Here is a 19,187-nt window from a genome sequence, read left to right on the forward strand (position 1 = left end):
GTCTGGGGCTGTAACTGTCGCCGATGGGGGCCGCGACAGGCGGGCTCGAACCCGCGTGGCCCCGTTGTCCTCTCTGTGTAAAACGAGATCGTGATGCAGCTTCGGTCCTGCGGGCGGCCGGCGTCTGGTTTAGCTTAGCTGGATGGATGGATGGATGGGGCTGCTGGAGGTACGGTGGCGTGAACCCTGCTGCTTGACAGGTCTTTCCAGCTGAATTATTTATTCGTACCTGCTCCGAAGGAGTGAGTCTTAAATAGTAGCTGCAGAAATTGCTCTGCGAGAATGGATCGCTTTCACTGCGTGCTGTTCAGAGTGGATGGGGATTTATTGTGACGTGCCCAGGACAAAGGATCGCTGGGTTTGGTGGCTGTACTCTCTGTCTTTTCTTACCTCACCTGTAACTGCTCTGCTTTACCTTATTTTTTTTCCATGTTGTTTTTAAATGAAGATGATTAAGTGCTTCTGTTTTCTTTCTCCAGTTGGTGTTTCTTTTCTTGTTTTCATTCTGGTATTTTTTTTTTTTTTTTTTGTCGTTACTAACAACCATGGAGTGTAGAAATAATCAGATTAATTGTCCTGATAGCCCAGCTTTAGCATTAGCGAGAGTTAAAATGTCAGAACAGTGAACCTTTTGGGGTAAAAATTCTACTGATGATGTTTAGTGCCATAAAAATAACTGTGTGTCTTTCTGAGTTATTGAAATGAAATGGGATCAAGAGCTCAAACGCACTTGAACATACTGTACAGAATGTTCTTGATTTAGCAGTACTTTAGGCAGATAGTCTGATGCGTCTTTGATTTATCAGCTTAGTCTGGCAGATGCGTTTTTGTAATGCTTTTTTTAATGGTCGAACTTCACAAGCTCAAGTGAAGAATTAAGGCAGTCATTCATGAAGCAGAACCTTTTATGAAGCGATGTGGGGTGAAAAACAACGTAAGGAAGTGACAGTTCTGAAACACGAAGAGGGAGGCACTCTATGGGCCTCTGTAAGCCTGGGCTGTGCTGCTGTGTTTGGCTTATAAAATGACCTTCTCCAGCTTGCCTCACCCTTGTTCCTGCTGATCCCTCTCGAAAAAGAGAAATAATGATTACAAAAAGTGAGGCTGTTTAGGATACAGGAATGACAAATATCGTCTCAAAGATCGGTTGTGTAGAGGTTGTACTCTCTTCCTGTAAACATGGCTATAGTAGGTCTAATGTTGTAATTACTTGCATTTTGGATATAGTTGCTGTAAGATTATACTTTACATTTTGTTCTTTTGTCTTTTGGTGAGATAAATTTACAGAGTCCTTTTTGTTTGTTTACATCCTACTATTTGTGTAACATTCTGAAATAATGACTTTTTTTTTCTGAATTTTAGCCGTTCACTTCTGCTTTATTAAAAATCCAGAGGAATGGAAAAGAAATTCGTTAGGAACTGTTGTTTTGAGTAAGTGGGAAACCTAAATCCGTGTACTGTAAAGATATGTTTCCCAGTTTTGGACACTTTGGTGAACAAGATATGAAGGCTCTGAATTCTTCTAATGAAGAACATTTTACAAACAACAGAAGCTGTTGCTTGTAATTCAAAGTGATTTTTCCATTCAGCATTATTGAATTAATCAGTGCTAACACTTAATAAGGTCTGTCTCCATAGTGTTATGGCAGTGTCACTGGTGTTTTTGATAAGGATGATCTGTTGGTACTTGAAAGACATTTCAGACTTTATTTAAGCTGCCATAATTTTGTACAACATTGTAATGCCCTTGATCATGGTTTTTAGGTATTCACTGAAATCTGTGTGTTTAGCTTAAAGCAACATAGCCATCCTAGAAGAAAAGCTTTGAAACTGTGTCAAATCACTGCTTTTTGCCATGGTCAATGAAGTAGTTACTCAACCTGAGTAGCTACTGTGGCTCAGTTGATGAGTTGTAACTCATAAAACTTGTGAGTATGAGTCATTGTGTGCATATTGAAGTTCTATGATTTGTTTATGCTGGACACCTGTTGTGGTAGGTTACTGTAAGGTTTCTGCTAGAATAATGAAAGTCAGTGCTGTTGAGATCCTCTCTTTTGCTTTATAACCATTCTGTCATCCAAAGCGTTGTCTAATGTGCTGTTGGATTGGTTTAAACCTCAGTTAGGCAAATGGTGGTGTTTTTTGTTTTTTTTTTCCCCAAGAATTTCTCATTGAAGTCCAAGCTTGTGCAATTTCTTCCTGGAAAAAACAAAACAAAACAAAAACCAACAAAACAGAAAAATCGTGATTACTGTAGAGCAAGTGAATGGAATTAACTTGCTTAAGAGAATTTGGCATTGTATCTTTAGTCTTAAAGCTAGAGATGATGTAAAATGTATAATTTCTGTGCTAAGTATTGTGTAGTCAATGCCTTTTCCCAAGCCCACAAGTATCAACTGTTTGCACTAAACCTTGGAAGATCACTATATCTGGAACGCTGAGGTCTTAACTATTCCTGTTTTACTTCTCTTCATTCTTAATGCTGAATTCCTTGAAGCTTTGAGTTGTGTCAGGATGCATTTAAGTGGCTTTCATGAACACATCTACGGGAACTGCTTTAGCTGTGTATTTTATCACCTCTGGTCTTTTCATTATGTTAAGCACATGAGGCTTGTACCTGTAGGTATTTAAAACTGATTAAATTCAAAGCTAATGTAATTAATGACACAAGCAACTTTACTAAAGATTGTAGATTGTTGGCCTTCAGCACACATTTGTCTTATCAGGGCTTTGGTTTTTTGCCCTTGAAAACTGCCTGCTGTGAGGCCACCATCAAGATACATGCACACATCAAAATCAGAGTGCTACTGTAAAAGCAACAGGCTGCTTGTTTTCCGAATGAAAGAAAACATAACGTTTGGAATATGCCCGCGTTCTTTTTAACTTCATTGTTTCTGTTCATTACCAGCTCCTGTAGTCTCAGTGGAAGTTTCTGTTTCCGGCTGATCGCAGAAAAATTACTTATTGCTCAGTAGTTCTTTGGTATTGACACTGGTTTTATTTAATAATTTGGAAATGATTATGTTTTTATCTGTTTGACAGCCTTGTTGGGAACAAAAAAATCTAAAATATATTCAATAGAAGTTCAAAAAAAAAAAAAATAAAGGTGGGAAGGAGAGAAGGGAAGGGGGCAAGAAAAGAATAAGAACTTAGATGGGTAAGACTTAAATTTAAGTGGAACTTCAGTGCTGTTGCACATGTTCTGTGCTGATGGAGGTCTCTGCACAGGACGTTATTTCTGTTATTTTAAATTAAGTATTTTAAAAATGAGAATGAAGTAAGTAGATGCTATAGCTGTCTACCAATTCTGAGATGTAAGCACCGTGGGACTACTGGTAGTAACAATGTGAAATAGTGCCGTTGGCGAGATACTGTTGAAGATTTAAATAATAGTAATAATAAAATATTAAAACTAGAAGATGCAGATGCCACAATTGAGACCAGAATGAGTAGAGAGTAAAAAGCATTTCTCCTGTCCAGTGAGTTGTTGCCAGTCCTTTGTGTAACCTTCAGTTATCAGTCTGTATGCTATGGAGCATATTAGTTTGGGCTTGCAGCCAATATGGAGTGAGATAAATGTAAAACTTGTATTTGTTTTACCAAAATGAGTTTGTTTAATCTGTTTTTTCTTTTTTTTTTTTTTTTTTTATTAACTACTTAAATGGTTGAAAGTCCATTGAATATTCACAGCTATTAGTTCAGTAAAAATAAAACAAAAATTCTTTTAGGCCCTAAGTAGTCTCACATGCTTGTTTTTGCATCTACACCTGTATAAAATGCTTTGGGAAATATTTAGCTGTGCAGCAGCTGCAGAATTTGTGGATTAGAATAGAATTCCCTTTATAAATAGAAGGCAATGGCAGACTTGAGTTTACTAGAAGCTAATATACCTGGCTAGCAGCAGATTTGCCTCCTAAATAGGCCAACTGCATGGCTGGAGCGTGGAAAACTATGAAAGCTTTCAACCTGCTATTTTGAACATTGATGTGGCATCGATGTGTGTATTATTTAAACTAGTAAAATAAGAGCATGCAGATATTTACTGTGAAGAGCGTTTATCCCAGTTGATTGTAGACGTTTTTTTGTTTGTTCTCATAGTGCTCTATTCCTGCTCTTAGGCTTGAGAAGGAGAAAAGGGAAGACAATAGGTTTGCAAAAGCCAGGTAATGTTGTCTTGTTTAGCTTGGAAAGCTCTCCGTTTCTAAATAATAAGCAAAAGCAGCTTAATTTAGCTGAAATAATGAGCAAAAGGTCATTAGATCAAGCACTTCATTTGTTTGATCAAATTCCATTGAGCAAAGAACCTTCACGCTCTTCACTGTGAAGGTAGGGGCTGCTCTGGTGATACTGCAGGATAATTTTAGTGGTTAAATTACCCCTCTAATGTGAAAGAGGCAAGGCACAAGTTCCATGAACCCTGCCCGTTGTTACAGATGTGCGCAGATAGATTTGCTATAATGATCCTATCTCTTCTGTAGCCTTGTTTCACATTCAAAAGAGGAGCTTCCAAGGAGTTTGCAAGCTGAGGTTGGTGGTGGTGAGGATGAAGGACTTTTACTCCAAAAGATTTCTGCATCTTTGTGAAGTAGCAAAGGACTGACAGCTGTGTACTTGGGGTTGTGTTTTGCCCTTTGTATGGGTGGAAGAGGCAATGTTACAAGTTAAAAGCAAACTGAAAGAGTAATTTTAAAGTGGTTGGTTTTTTTTCCTTCTACAGAGACAGTAAATAACCTTGTGCAGTAGAACGCAGGTCAAGTAACCTGCCTTCTGCCTGCTTATAATAATTGAGGGCTTTCAAAAGGTGCTCCGAAATTTTGCAGGTTGTTTGCTTCCTTGGTCACCCGCCTCTCTCCATCTGAGGTCACCTTTCTCACTGGAATTAAAGCAGAGTATTATTAATGTAGGGGACAGAAAGAAGGGGAGGGAACACCACCATTCAGTGTTCAGTGAGAAAGAACAGAAGGGAATGTTGGCAGAACATGATTTACTGAGACTTATTTTGGTGGAGATTGTTGATATGATTGAGAATGCTGTTTGGCCTTTTGTGCACAGTTTTAACAAGAGCTTTTACTCTTCGTTAACAAAACCGAAGTTGTCATATTTTTATTCAACTTATAAAATTAAAAGTACTGCTTTATTAGCCTCATGGAAAAGGTCCTGTATATTTGTTGATGTGTTAAGTTTACCAGAGTATAGCAAGTATTGTCTCTAAAATAATGGAATAAAAATCTTTGTGGAATTCTATCCTTCTTGTATAGATTGGAGTATTTCTTCTTGATTGAAAATAGCAGCCAATAAAGAGGAGGGACAAAGAAACTGGATGGATTGAGACTTCCCAAATTTCCTCCCTGTCCTATCTTAGTGATATGGATTAGAAGAGCATTTAAATCTCGTTATAGTTTGCTGTTTCCAACTTCTGTTCTTTTTTCCAAAAGGCTTTTTTTTTTTTTTTTTCTCCTTTTTCTCAGAATCCAGCCTTATATCATGACTATTCTTTATAAGAAATTCCCTGGTTTTCCTCATTGTGCCAACCCATGCCAGTATGGTAAATTCATTGCTCTGACTGAAGCAGGCCAAATGATGTCCTTTGAAGACTGAATTATTTGCTGGGACTTGTTAGTGCCATGTGGGGCTTTCCTGGGCATTGGTGTGTTTGAAGAATCGATTCAAAAAGCAGATGATTAGCTGTCAGTTTTATCCTTTGTTGATGGATTTCATTTAATTAGCTTTAAAATGAGAAGTTTAGCATCAAAAATGGGATTAGCTGGCAAAAAGCATTTCAGGCTGTGGTGTGCAGAATGGCTTTGTGTGTGGTTATTGGTTTCTATTTAATTGTTTTGTAGTTCTCACTTAAGGCTAATGTTGTCTCTTAGCCACTAAGTCAATTGTACTATTTTATAAATTTATATTAAATTTATATAAAAATTTATATTTTTATAAATTATTCCTCTGACCTCCTGGTCAAATATTGAGAAATCCACAGCATGCAGTATTTCTTGCTTTGTTTTAGAATATCTTGGTAGAAATGTGAAGAAAATATCCTGTTTACTGAGCTGAGAGGTCAGCAGCACCACTCGCCCATCCCTCCCCAGTCCTAGTGGGGTCTTAAAATGTTCAGAATAACAAAGTGTTATAGGTGGAAACTTCTTTGTGCTCTGCTTTTAGGTTCCCCTAAGAAGAGAGCAGGGCACAAAATGCCTGGTGTCCGGGACTTGAATTATGGATTGGTTTGGGAGGATAGCGTGGAACTGGGCTGCCAGATGTTAACATGTTTTATTAGAAATAAGAAGGAGGGGACTAATCTGCTTCTGCATCCGAGTACAGATTGAAAACCTGATATTTGGCCAAAAATAGATCAAACTGAAAAGCAATTCTTAAAAGTCAAATCCTGCTTTATTTTGTTATGGGCGTATTATTTTGTGAAGCAGCTTTGCAGAGCGGAGCTGCGGCTCTAATTGGGCACATCAGACAATTCATCTTTTTTTCCTTCCTCCTCTGGGCCTTGATTAAAACTTACCACAAGAACTTTGATTAGAAAGAATTCTCCCAGGATTGTGATAGTCAAGTGACTGGGTGGCTTGTGGGTTTGGGAGTCTGGGCCAAATGATTTCACCTGAATAATGGGATATGTGCTCTGCTGGGGCTTTCTTGAGTGATCCAGTTGTTAGGAAACAAGATTTCTAGTTTGCAGTAGCTGTCTCTTGCATCTTTTCCATTGATTGCTTGATTTTTAGTTAAAAAAGTATTAGCTGTGTCTGTTTTTAATCTTGTTTCTCTTCTGAGAGCTTTCAGTATTTAAATTTGGATGTCTAACCTAGAGTAACCTGGAAGTAGTTGTAGCAGTAAGCTGCTGCTAATAATGTTAGCAGCACTGTTAAAACACTGTTAATAATGTGTATTTGTTTCTGGTTGTGGGGTTTTTTTTTTTGGTTTTTTTTTTTTTTTTTTCTCCTTTGCTTTTTCTTCCTATAGAAGTTTTGTTTCACAAGCAGAGTTATTTTTCCAATGCTTTGAACTCATATCCCTCAGGATCCTTTGAGATGCTTTTCGGTAAGAAATATGTGAATGGAAGAACCAAAATACTGAAAGTAGGGTTGTTACTGCTCTTGTTTCCAGCTAGTGGCTTGTGCCAGCAGACTTGTAGCAGCTCTGCTTATGAAACAGCATGGTGATGTTGTCACAACAGAGTTGTTACAGCCTAGTGACAGCTATTCTGGTACGTGGTTATCATTTGCCTTCATTCAAGGCAGGAGCACATCTCTTGCATGCTAAAACTTCTATTCAAAAAGGGTGTTTTCATGAAATATTTTGTAACTTGAATGAGGGAGGAGGTGAAAGCCTGTAAAGCCAAATGTAAGGTGGTTGGTTTTGTTTTTTTTTTTTTTTTTTTTTTTTTTTTTTCCCCAAAATTCATTATGGGATGCTTTTGTGCTGACAGTCTTAAGTCTTTAGATGTGCAAGATAATAGTTTGCAGTTACTGGAGAAATATTGTTGGGTCCCCTTGAGATGCAGTGGATTGTAACATAAAGCAGAAGACTGGAGCACTTAGGGGATTAATTTTTAACTTCTGTTTATGAGTTAGCTTTTCTTCCTTGCAGATCTCAAAACCAGATTAAGATTTGCATTTACAGTATATGACTGTGTGGCCTTGGAGAGCTACTCCTTTCATGTGTCATCACAATAAAGAAAGGGGATTTCTAATGCTTGGAAATAGATTTCTAACAAAAAATGACTTGCAGATTTTTTTGAGATTCCTATCCTTTCTGATGCGTCATATTTCAAAGTTCCTGTTAGATTTCTCAGTTTAGTTCTTTCATTTCCTTATGATAGCACTTAACTGACTATGGCTGCTGAGTTCTCTACCTCTCAAGGTGAAAAGGCTGCCACATTGCAGTTAGTTGCCCATCCCTGTTTATGTTAGAGAAAAAGAAGGTGTGACAGTGGAACACTCCCTCCAGCAGAAATGGCAGGAAGCTGGATACTCATTTTCCACTTAAGTTTTCTGTTCTGCTAGAGAGAACTGTTCTAGCTGCCCTTACAAAGTCCTGTCATCTACTGAAACTCCTCTTGGATTAGTCAGCTCAGTTTTTCTCTCTTCCAGAAATTTCAAGTCAATTTGAAAGATTGCTCACAGGGTATTTGTCTAAGCTCATTATTTAGTTTCCATTTTACCCATTTAAAGAATTGCACATCTTATGTGACATTTCTTGAAATACTGCAAGGTAGAATGTTCAAGAATTGCAGAGATTTGAAGGTATGCAGTGAGCTTTCTGCAGCTTTATTTTTTCTGTATCACCTTTGTGAAGTATTCACAATATATGCAGCTCTTAGGAGGCAAGTCAGGAGTACGGGCACGCTATTGAATTTGGTTGCATTATGGCATTAATATTTTACTGTGAATTTAACAGTGTATGTGTATTTTGCCCACTCCATTTATGAGGTCCAGTACCTTAATTGAAACAGTATTAATTGGCTGCCTTCATAGCTCTCAACAGCGTGTGTATTAATAGTTGGTCGTGACCCTTGTTGCTAAGGGTACCTTACTTTCTTACATTCTTTTTTTCTTACAGCTTTGTAGAGAGACTTCTAACTCTCTCTAGTGTCCAGTTTTGTGAAGGAGGGGTGGAACTGTTGTGATAATGGGCTTAGAACTTAGAAATAGGCACCTGATACTATGATACTGGTACTGTGATATATAACATCTGGCTTAATGGTGCACAGTAATCAAACTCGCTGTTTCTAGGAGCTGGATTCTGAAACCCCGTCGTTGCCAACTTCTTAATCTCTTCCTGTCTTAAGCTACCATTCTGTTCCTATTTCCACATTTATCTCTATATCGTTCTGCCTTGCCTCTGCTTCTTTATGTGATTCTTCAGGAATCAACAGAACTGAGAAATTTAGCTGTGGTATTTGAGATGCTGCTGAGCTGCTTCTAGAGTTGGCAAAGGAAGACATTTGCCATGTTGGAGATAGAAGAATGTATATTTTTGCCTTGCAAAGGGTGCTAGAAGCTACTGGCTTCGGAGATAAATTTAAACCTGAACTGTGACAGACAGTGGCTGCCATCTTTCTGGATTGAAATGATAAAGTTTGTTGTCAGCAGTCTAAGAAGCTGGCAGGAATTCTATTGCACCCAGTTAATTTTATTCTTGGCTCCATATGCTTTGAGAAGTCTTACGAGTTTGACACACGAGAAAATCTGTGGAGGATAACAGAAAGGGTTGCGCAAATCCTATTTGACAGAATTAGCAGTAGAATACAAGCCATTGCTATCTAAGGCAACTTTAATTACTTGAATAAACTTCATTTTGGAATTGATGTTTGGGCCAATGTTAAGCTATGATCTTTGTTCTCATCCTTGAATTGCTTTTTCCTGTAGAGGTAGGTGAATCAAGTAATCTTGGTTTCAAAGGCTTCCGCATCTGTGAAAGTACTCATGTGGACTGCTGGCTGTGCTGTTACTCTTTGCCTTTTGCAGCTGGTTATTCCTTTTAGTTAAAAGATTGATGTTATCTATTCTCGGGTTTCTGATCTTCCAGCTCTTTTCTTCCCTTTTTCTCTAGGTAGTGAATGTTTTATCGATACGATCCCTTTTAGTTTTGTTTAATTGGAAGTTGTATTAAAAAACGCTTAAGCATAAAATTCTCTCAAAAATAAGGAAGCTATCAATTTCAGATTGCCTGTGCATCTTTCATTCATTCCCCTTTTATGTAGGTAACTCCTTGACTGCAATCAGATTTATTTTTTTCTCCTCAGTTGTATTAAAACAAAAGTGACCAAGCAGGATGGGAATGTCTGTATGACATGATGGATTAGCACAAGCATTGGAATGATGAATTTATGATGTGGAAAAGAATGGTACAGCAAGCATAAATCCCAAGAGTGCATAAATGTATAGAAATCATCTGAGTGAGTGATGGAGGTTGTGGTGGGAGTGAGTAGCTGCACTAGCTTTGTTTTGACTGAGAGGAGCTGGTTGAGATGCTGAAAGCATCTCAGTATGTGCTAAAAAGAATGATATACTTGGTTTGTGGTACAAAAAAGAAGCAAAAATAATAATGATATTTACTTTAGATTTTACAGCACAGCTGGAGACCTGCAATTGAGGAAGGACTGCTGAGTGTCCAAGTGCTACAAGTTCATAGCTTTCCACTGTAAATTAGTATTTTCTTCTGTCTCCATATGGAAAAAAAGAATGTAGCAAGTGTAATGAAAATCACTATAAAAGAAAGGGTGAAATCTACCCACGGTGCATTGTTTTTATTGGTGGATTTGAAAATATTTTTGTTTGTCACATAAAAGGAAGATGAACAAAGGAGTGAACCTGTTAATGGAAAAGAAAAGCAAAGAACAGATGACATGGATGCTTTATGACAATGAGGCAGTAAATAATGCCTAAGATAGGACAGATTGGATAGTTTTTTGGTGTTGGATATTTTGTCCAAATATTTGGATATTTGTAGGATTCAACTGTTAGGAATGGTGGTTTTTTTGTTATTGTTTAAGTGTTTAAGCATCTGATTCTGATAATTTTTTGGGGAATTATTTTGAGTGAGTTTCCAGGTAATGAATACTTTTTTTTAAATCTGCTTTCATCTAGAAGGATGACTTCTGGAAGTCACTGAACCAAATGGTCTCTGATATCAAGGCTGTTCTGAAAGTAATGCCTCCTAATTTATTATGCTGGCTTATGATGTCAGAAGTGAATGTTGAGGGATGCAGCAGATGCTGAACCTTCCCACCAGTCTTCTATTAGATGTTGTTGTGCAACAGATGGCAGCAGAGGGGCGGTCTGACAAAATGGTGTCTGACGTGGAAGTGTGGGTGAAGCAAAGGTGTGCAGTGGAGTTCTTCCATATGGGGGGAAAAAGACACCCACTGACATTCACCAATGCTTGCTGAACATTTATGGAAACTGCACACTGAGGTGGTGGGTGCTGCTTTTCAGTGGCAGCAAGAATTGGATCAACTCCTGTGGTGCAGGTTCTTATGAGCTGGTGAAAATGCATTAATAATGGTGATGACAGGTTGAAAAATAGTGTTTCGTGGCTGGGTATGTGCTCTATCAAACAGTATTATTGTATTCTTTGTATCTGTTGTTGTTTCCATGGAAATAAATAGGGGCATTACTTTTGGAGTGACTTATGTAAAAAAGTTATATGTAGCTAGGGCATCCATTTTGGCTGTTTTCAAGAACAAATCATGTAGAATCACAGAATTAAGGTTGGAAAAGACCTCTAAGATCATCTAGTCCAGCCATCAACCTGTGCCTTTGACAGCTCTGGACCATGTCACACTATTGATTTGGTGTGATTTCCATTCTTTTTATGTGTAGTAGCTATTCTGAAAGTGGGACAGTAGGGTTTGTTTTTTTTTTTTTGATGATGCAAATATTTTTTGATTCATGTTACTGTAACTTTTGAATGAGTCAGCAAGAAAAATGTGGTATAAATTAATGGGTTCTTTTTTTGTGCCCTTCTAACTGCAGAAATATCTAAAGGTATTATAGCTGTAGTTTGGTTGAAGTGAAATTACTCTGTTTCAAATGAGTGTCTGATTGAGGAAGGGAGTTTTGTTCTGTCAAGCTGACAGGACCTGTCAAAAGGTATTTTGAAGGCAGTCTGTGTTATCTACCATGCTTTCTGTTATCAGCTGGAAATGATTGGGATTTTAAGAAAACACAGAAGTGACAACGAATGGAGAAGCTACAGTTGAAAAAAGGATTAAAATCAACAAAATAGGATTCAGCAGAGAAAGCTATGATGTATTTAACTGTAAGGACCAGTGTTCCTTTGGTGAGGCTCTAGACAATGCTGCTGTGGGTTAACCACATAGAACAGATGGCTAGATCCCATGCAGCTGCTCACTCAAACTGTCGTGTGATGGGGATAAGGATTGGAAAGGTAGAATGAGAACTTGTGGGTGAGGCCAACACAATGCACATGAAGCTTTTGCTTCATTTAAGGAAAGCAAATAAGGAGTCCAGTTGCAACTCTGCATTGGCAGATAAACACTTAGGTATTTGGAAGAAACCACAGTTACGTCATGCATAGGGGTCACTTGGGAAAACATAAACCAGGGCAGAATGCAGACTGAATGCAAGTAAAAAGCATTGTGCTGCTGCAAGGAGAAGGCAAATATGTGGGACACATACACAGAAAAATAGTGAGTAAACATTCTTTTCAACTGTGCAGCTGTGAGGCTTCAGCAAAGTGGCTGATTTTGAGTGTTGAGTTTCTGTATATATGTGTGTATCACATATTAAGTAAGTTAGCAGCAAAAATGAAATACTTGGAAAAAAATGAGAATTTAAAGAATAGTCTGTTTAGTAAAGATTGTTAAAGTAAGCTGGAAACAGGATTCTGTACCTGTAAGAAGAGTAGGAGGAGTGATTTGGTGTAATTTATTTCACTCGCATTTCTTACTGTGAAGAAAATTATTCCAATTGCAAAAGCAGCAGAACAAGCAGAGGTAAGGTAATGTGGGAAATAGTAAAGGCTTGTAACTTCAGTGATATTTAATAGTATATTTGATCCATGCTTACGGTAGAAAGATGAAGAGGTGACTTCCTTTAGTAATGATCAAGCTTTTAGTTTGTGAGATTGTACAAATGAGAAGGCTAAGAGTTGAGAAGGTGTTAATCTGATATCCTTTGTCCTGCCGTGTATGCTACTGCTAATGGCAGTTTTGTTGCTGAAAAGCAGTAGCTACATTCATGGCTTTCAGACACGAGGAAGTCTTTTTTTCTCCATGAAACAGTCCCTTTTCCAGTGTTTAATTTCAGAAACTTTAGGGAGTGTTTTCGAAGTCTTCTGATTATCTTTAACTGCATTCTGGGCTCAGCGTGCAAGAATGAAGAGTAGGCAGCAGCTCGAAGAATATGGTTCTCCTCCTTTCTGGCATTTGAGATGACATTTGGTGTAATGTCCTTAAGGAGCCCTGCTAGAAGAAGGACACTGATGTACTGGAGTGAGTTCAGCAGATGGCTACCAAGATGATGAGGGGTTGAACTGCATGGTGTACAAGAGGTTATTCATTCTGAAGAAGAGAAAACAGAGGGGAGTTCACACTGATGTCTTTGCTGTCCGGATGGGTGGGTGAGGGATAACAAGCCGTGACTCCTCATAGCTAGAAGCCGAGGGGGAACAGACAGATTGGAATGGGTGATGTTTCAGTAAGATGTAAAGAGAACACTTTGTACTGTGAGAGTAGTCAAAGGGTGGAATGGAGTGACCAAAGTGGCCAATTAAAAGATTATTTTCTGAATGCTAGTTAGCTCCCTCTTTTTCAGTATTTGAATAGATTATGGTTAGTAGATCATAATTACCTCTATGAATTTTGGTCTGGTTTCTCTAGGGTACTGGATAGCATCTTCCAGAGAAGCTCTGTAGAAATGTATTAGTCTGCAGAAGTAGCTGAGTTTGATGCTTGTTAGAACAAATTTTGAAAACTTCTGGTAAAAGAGTATTGAGTCCTAGTATGTTTTTCAGTTAATCTGTGAAAGATTTGTATGGCATGGTTGATAAAGTGTTAAAGAACAGTAGAATTGTATATTTTACTTTTCCAAGTTGGAAAAAAAATGATACACCGGAGCTTCAAGTCTTAAGTGTTTATCACTTTGTCCAGTAAAAGGCGTTCTCTTTGTGTAAAGACTGCCTTGCTTCTATCTTTAGACTGTACTGGCTAGAATAACACTTATGAAACCTTAGAAGTACTTTTTTCACCTTGAGCTGTCTGATGCTTCCACGATTTGTCACGGTGGGGACTGGAGAAACCTGGAAATTGATTATGAAATGGTATTTTTGTCCTTTCATTTCAAAAGAAGTTATCTTAAGATGATAGATATAGCTGAAGTTGCATCTTTCTCTGATAGAGAACCTTGAAAAAATGAACAACTTCTCTGATGGCAGCTGTTGGTCTCCTGTCCTATTTCTTGCTGCTTTGAGCTGGGGTCCTTTAATCCTCCAGTAATAAATGGTGCTCTTGGGGGGGAAAAAAAACAACCCAAAAAAAACCCCAAAACACTTCTGACCTTATTCTCAAGTGAAGCAGTGTTGGGATGCATGAAATCCGTAATCATAATACAAACACTCAGACTTGCATAGACCAGAGGAGGGTGTGGGGGGTTACAATGGATATCCTGAGGTGGAAGGAAAAAGTGTCCTTTGCTAAGACTTGGTTTTGAATGGGAGATTCTTCCGAGTGAACAACAAGTCCTAGAGGACGAGTCCAGGTTTCTTGGTTGATGGCACCCCTGCTGACATTTCCACAGGAGCTATGCCTGGAAAAGCCCTGTTAGTCAGGTGTGCGCTGGAGTCTTCCATGTGCGATAGGAGGTGATAGTCAGCTTTTCTTTGTGGTTTTCCTTGTTTCAAAGCAGTAAGATTCTTTGCTGAAACTTTCCGTTTCTTGCTCAGTAGTAATGTTAGAGGTTTGCTTTTCTGGAGAGGCTTGCTTTATTTTGGCTTTTGTCTGAGTATTCAGTTTAATTCATGTTAGCAGTGTTAAATACAGTTGGTGTTACCACCTGAAGCTTCTTTCTCTACCATTTGGGGAGAAGAAAAATGAACACAAAGACTTATATTACTAAATTATGTAGGCTTCTTATGAAAGAGTTGTTAATTGCGTTTTCAGCAATGTAGTTGGTGTGCAGTAAAAGCAATAGCCTTAAATTAAAGTAGCCTTTAATTAAAATTCTTTTCTGACATAATGTGTCACTTCAAAACAAAATGATTTGATTTCTTACAAACAGGGCACTCAAAATGTGTATTCATCAGAAACTTTTGTACTGCAGGCACAAAGCAAGTTTTCAGGGCTGCTTAATAGTAAGTTATTTCAAAATGTAAACTGTGAAGGTGCCAGGGCTTTTTCTTCAGGATTTGCCTGAATTTATTGTAAACCTATTTCAAACATATTAATGAGATATTGAATCACTTCTACATTGTGATTCAGCATCGGGAACAGTGGTTTGAGAGTTAGTTTAGGAAAACCAACAACCCAAAGTTGCAAATTTGTTTTAAACCTACATTTAAAAAAGAAGAAAAGTGTATGCTGAATGAAAATTAGGTACTGAACTCCAAAAGGAAATGTATTTTGTAATCCTTAGTGCTAGGTAAGCTTTAAATCTCATGTAAGGACATTTAGAATAGTAAGGATGATGGAAATGGACTGGTAAGCTGTAAACAAGAAAGTGTTGGCAGGAAAAGAGAGAATAAGATATGAGAGAGCCTTGACTTTTCCCGTTATGCGGACAGCTTGGAAATGACAAAACATATTGCATAATGTTTTACGGAGAGAAAAAAATACTCTTTGAAAGCATTGCCAATGGTAACACTTCACTGAGGTCCCGTATTGCTCGCTTCATACAACAGCTCTTAGTTTGTACAGAAAATAGTTGGTTGCAGCTGCTGACTTCACCCTGTAAAAATAGGTGAGAATTACCTGACCTACTGGTATGCTACTTCTGTAAATATTACTCTGTAAGTTTTAAGATGCAGTTGTTTAAAAGTTATAAAGTGGTTTATTTTCTGCAAAATCACGTAATCCAGTTTAGCTTTGTCTTCTGTCCCTTTGGGATGACCTAGGACAAGGAAAATGCTTGCACCAATGCCACATAGAATTACCTTTAACAATGAAGAGAAGGAAGAATTGTACTCTTAAAGTCTTGAAAAATTAATTGCAAATCTGATGCTATCTGGGGATTATGGAACAGTTACTGTTAAAGATGAAAATCATGCCTCTGTTCTTATTGTATCACAAAATCCGGGATACTCTGTATTTTGTAATGCTTTGCTTACTGCTGTTGTAAATGTTGGAAAATGTTAGAAAGCTCCTAGCTTAAGGCCTGTGAATTTGCAGTTTGATTTCTTGCAGATGACTTTCTTCTTTCTCCACTTTTAATTACACTTTGTACTTAACATTAGATTCATTTAAAAATGTCTACTTTCAGTAATTGATTAACATTTACTTAAATGCATGTGCTCGTTGTTGAACTTAGTGTAATATTCCAAATATTCCCTACAATTCCTTTTTAGAAAAGATTACAAAAGGAGCTATTGGCATTGCAAAATGATCCGCCTCCCGGAATGACTCTAAATGAAAAGAGCGTACAAAACTCCATTACACAGTAAGTATATGGTATATATACTATATATATATATATATGTATACATTGTTTAGTTTTTGTTGTCAAGCTGAAAAATGTAAGCAGTCAAAATCCCATCATACGTTTTCCACTAATCATTCCAGGTAACATTCTGAACTTCTGTTTTTTATCTAGGGAATAAAACGTTTTTCTAATTAATGAGTGTATTACCCAGCATAATGCAGAAATCTCAGGAACCAGCATAGTGAATTCATGAAATTCATATTAGGTATGTTACTGTTTAACAACATGGCAATTGGTATAAACTCTTCTTGGTTTGGAATAAAGCAATATAAGAAACTCTTGCAGCTGCTAGCCTGTGAGACTCCTCTAAATTTCATCAAAGAATGGAACTGATGTAGTTTTTTTTTTTTTTTTTTTTAACAGTATTTAGATAGTTTCGTAGTTATTAACTTCCACCCATGTTTTCTAAAAGAAGTGGAGAAAGGTTTTTAAAAAAGCAAAGTTGCTGAAGTTCATTTTTTTGCACTGTTTTCCTTGCTGTAGTTTTATTTGGGATTAGTAAAACTGAAACAGGTTAGTTAAGTATTCTCTGCATTTCACTGAAGTCAGCGGGTGTTTTCATTGTGTTAAAATTCTTTCAATTGACTGACATTCAAAGACTTAGACTCTTCTAACATTTTTGGATAATTTTGTCAAAGTTTTTCTTAGCTTAATTTTAGGGAAGTGTTAGATTTTTGCATCTACTAAGGTTTTCTATGAGTGTGAATTTCAGGCTGTTTTCTGTGATATGTGTGCCATTGACTGATGGATCAATTTAAAAACCTAACATGGAGCTGCCCAGTTGAAGTCGCTTCACATCTGAATTTCTGGTGATGGCACACAGACTGTGCTGCGTGAAGTTTTACACAACTGTTGCTTTTTAATGTTCCTGCTTTTTGTGATGATGCAGATGAATATTACTGAAACAAATTGAAACGGTGCTTTGCGGAATTTCTTACTAATAAGAGTTGTAAAAAGAAAAGCTTGTTTTTTTATGCTCATAGTTTTCCATTATTCTAAGGATATCTTTGTTAGCAGAGTGCTGCTACATTGTGGTTGGGTTTTTTTGTTTTTGTTTTTTTATTGCTGCATGCAATTTTTATACCTTTCAATACGTTACAAATAGAAACTTCCTGTTTACAGTTGTGCTTGTTTTTTTTTTTTTTTTTCCAAATTATTGCTGAGTAAAAAACTTCCTGCCATTATAAATATCTTTTGTTGTTTTTTTTTTTCTTTGCCCTTTAAGGGCTTTCAGTGCCAAGTAGAATGTTCTGAGATAATTAAATTGTGGTTAGAGCTGGTACAGTATAGATTTGTACTCACTTGGGTTTGAAAGGAATTGAATCAATTAATTGAAGCCCATAGTGTAACTGGGTCATTTTAAACCCAGTTTAATCAGTTTCTTTTTAGTACACATTAATTAGAAGTTTTGGCTTAAGCAAAACAAACCAAAAAGAAAAAAGCCAGCAATACCTCAATCATTTAAAAAAAAAAAAAAAAAAAAAAAAAAAAAAGCAGTGTTTGGAAAGAATTATCTTCTACTTTCTAAGTAAAACTAGTTCAAAAACTGGAAAGTGGAGATTCTGGGTCACAAAGACCAGTAAAGCTGCACAGCTTTAAAGGATGCAGTGCGTCTATAAATGTAAAGCAGAATATATAGCAAGAGATAAGTAGTCTCAATTGCATCTAGAATAAATCATTACAGAATATCCTGAGTTGGAAGGGACCCATGAGACTCATCGAGTCCATCTCCTGGATCTAGGCAAGACCATCCAAAATTAAAACTGTCTAAGAGTATTGTCCAAGTGCTTCTTGAAGGCCATGGCCATTGCCCTGAGGAGCCAAATCCAGGACCTGACCACCCTCTGGGGAAGAGCCTTTTCCTACTACTCAATCTGATGCGGCTTCATGCCATTCTCTTGTGTACAGTCACTGCCACCAGAGTGCAGACATCACCACCAGTCCCTTTGCTCCCCTCGTGAGAAGCTGTAGGCTGTCGTGATGCTTCCCCTTCAGCTTCCTCTTCTCTGGGCTAAACAGACTCAGTGGTCTCGGCCACTCTTGCCGTCTTTTGCCTTCTAGGCTCTTTACCATCTTCATAATCCTCCTTTGGATGCAGTATAATACCTTTATGTCCTTACGTTGTGACACCAAAACTGCACACTGTGTTTAAAGTGAGGCCACACCAGTGCAGAGCAGGGCAGTCCTTTCCCTCGATGTTCTAACAGTGCTAGGCCTGGTGCACTGCAGGGTATGGTTGGTCCCTTTGGCTACCAGGGCATACTGCTAATTTTGATTCAACTTGATGACAACCAAATGGCTTCCTACAAAGCCATCTCTTGTCCTCTGAGTCTCTACGTATATATGGAGTTACCCATCACAAGTGCAGAATTCAGCACTTGTTCTTTTTAAACTCCATGTGATCATCCAGTTTGCTGATTTGCCAAGATCTCACTGCAAGGCCTATTTACCTCCAAGGGAGTCAACTCTTAGTGTCATTAACATTTAGTGTCATTAACAAACTTACCTAGTGTCCTTAGAATCCTGCATTCAGATCAGTTATAAAAACCCTGAAGAGAACAGGCTCTAAAATTGAGCCATGTGTAACCCCAGTAGTAACTGCCAGCCTGGAGTAACCCCATTTACTATAGCCATTTGAGCCTGACCTGTGAACCAATTGTTTACTTGTCATACTGTGAACTTCTCTGACTGGATGCTGACCATTTTCCCTGAAGGCTACTGTAAGTGTTAAAAACTTGTCTGAAATTAAAAAAAAAAAAAAAGCAAAAAACCCTACATGTACTGGTTTCTCTTGATCAGCTATATGGACAACCTTGGTGTAAATGGCAATAACTTAGTGAAGGAGGACTTTCACATAATGATCTAATGACTTCATTATTTCAAGTGTTTTTCAGTAACTTCCAGAATAATTTTTTATATTGTTTACAAGTCACTAAAGTGAGAATGACTGTCCTGTCATTACCAGGACGTATTTGTTGACCTTCTTGACAGTTAAAACATTTGCTAACTTCCAGCCAG

At 37.7% G+C, this 19,187-nt stretch overlaps 1 protein-coding gene across 2 annotated transcripts in view; it reads left to right on the plus strand.

Annotated features, from left to right (window-relative positions):
- The window catches only part of UBE2W (ubiquitin conjugating enzyme E2 W), a 31,719-nt gene that overhangs the window by 542 nt on the left and 11,990 nt on the right, over nucleotides 1–19,187 (plus strand). For both annotated transcript variants that reach the window (XR_006172131.1, XM_042839904.1), the window contains exon 2: nucleotides 16,036–16,127. Coding sequence is in view for 1 of the 2 variants with exons in the window: in XM_042839904.1 (XP_042695838.1) it covers nucleotides 16,036–16,127 (92 nt within the window). In the remaining variant the exon portion in view is untranslated. The remainder of the gene's footprint in view (nucleotides 1–16,035; nucleotides 16,128–19,187) is intronic.

This window comes from Centrocercus urophasianus, unplaced genomic scaffold (genome assembly GCF_019232065.1).
Source record: "Centrocercus urophasianus isolate 14NV4802_14NV808 unplaced genomic scaffold, USGS_Curo_1.0 seq_11, whole genome shotgun sequence".
NCBI lineage: Eukaryota > Metazoa > Chordata > Aves > Galliformes > Phasianidae > Centrocercus > Centrocercus urophasianus.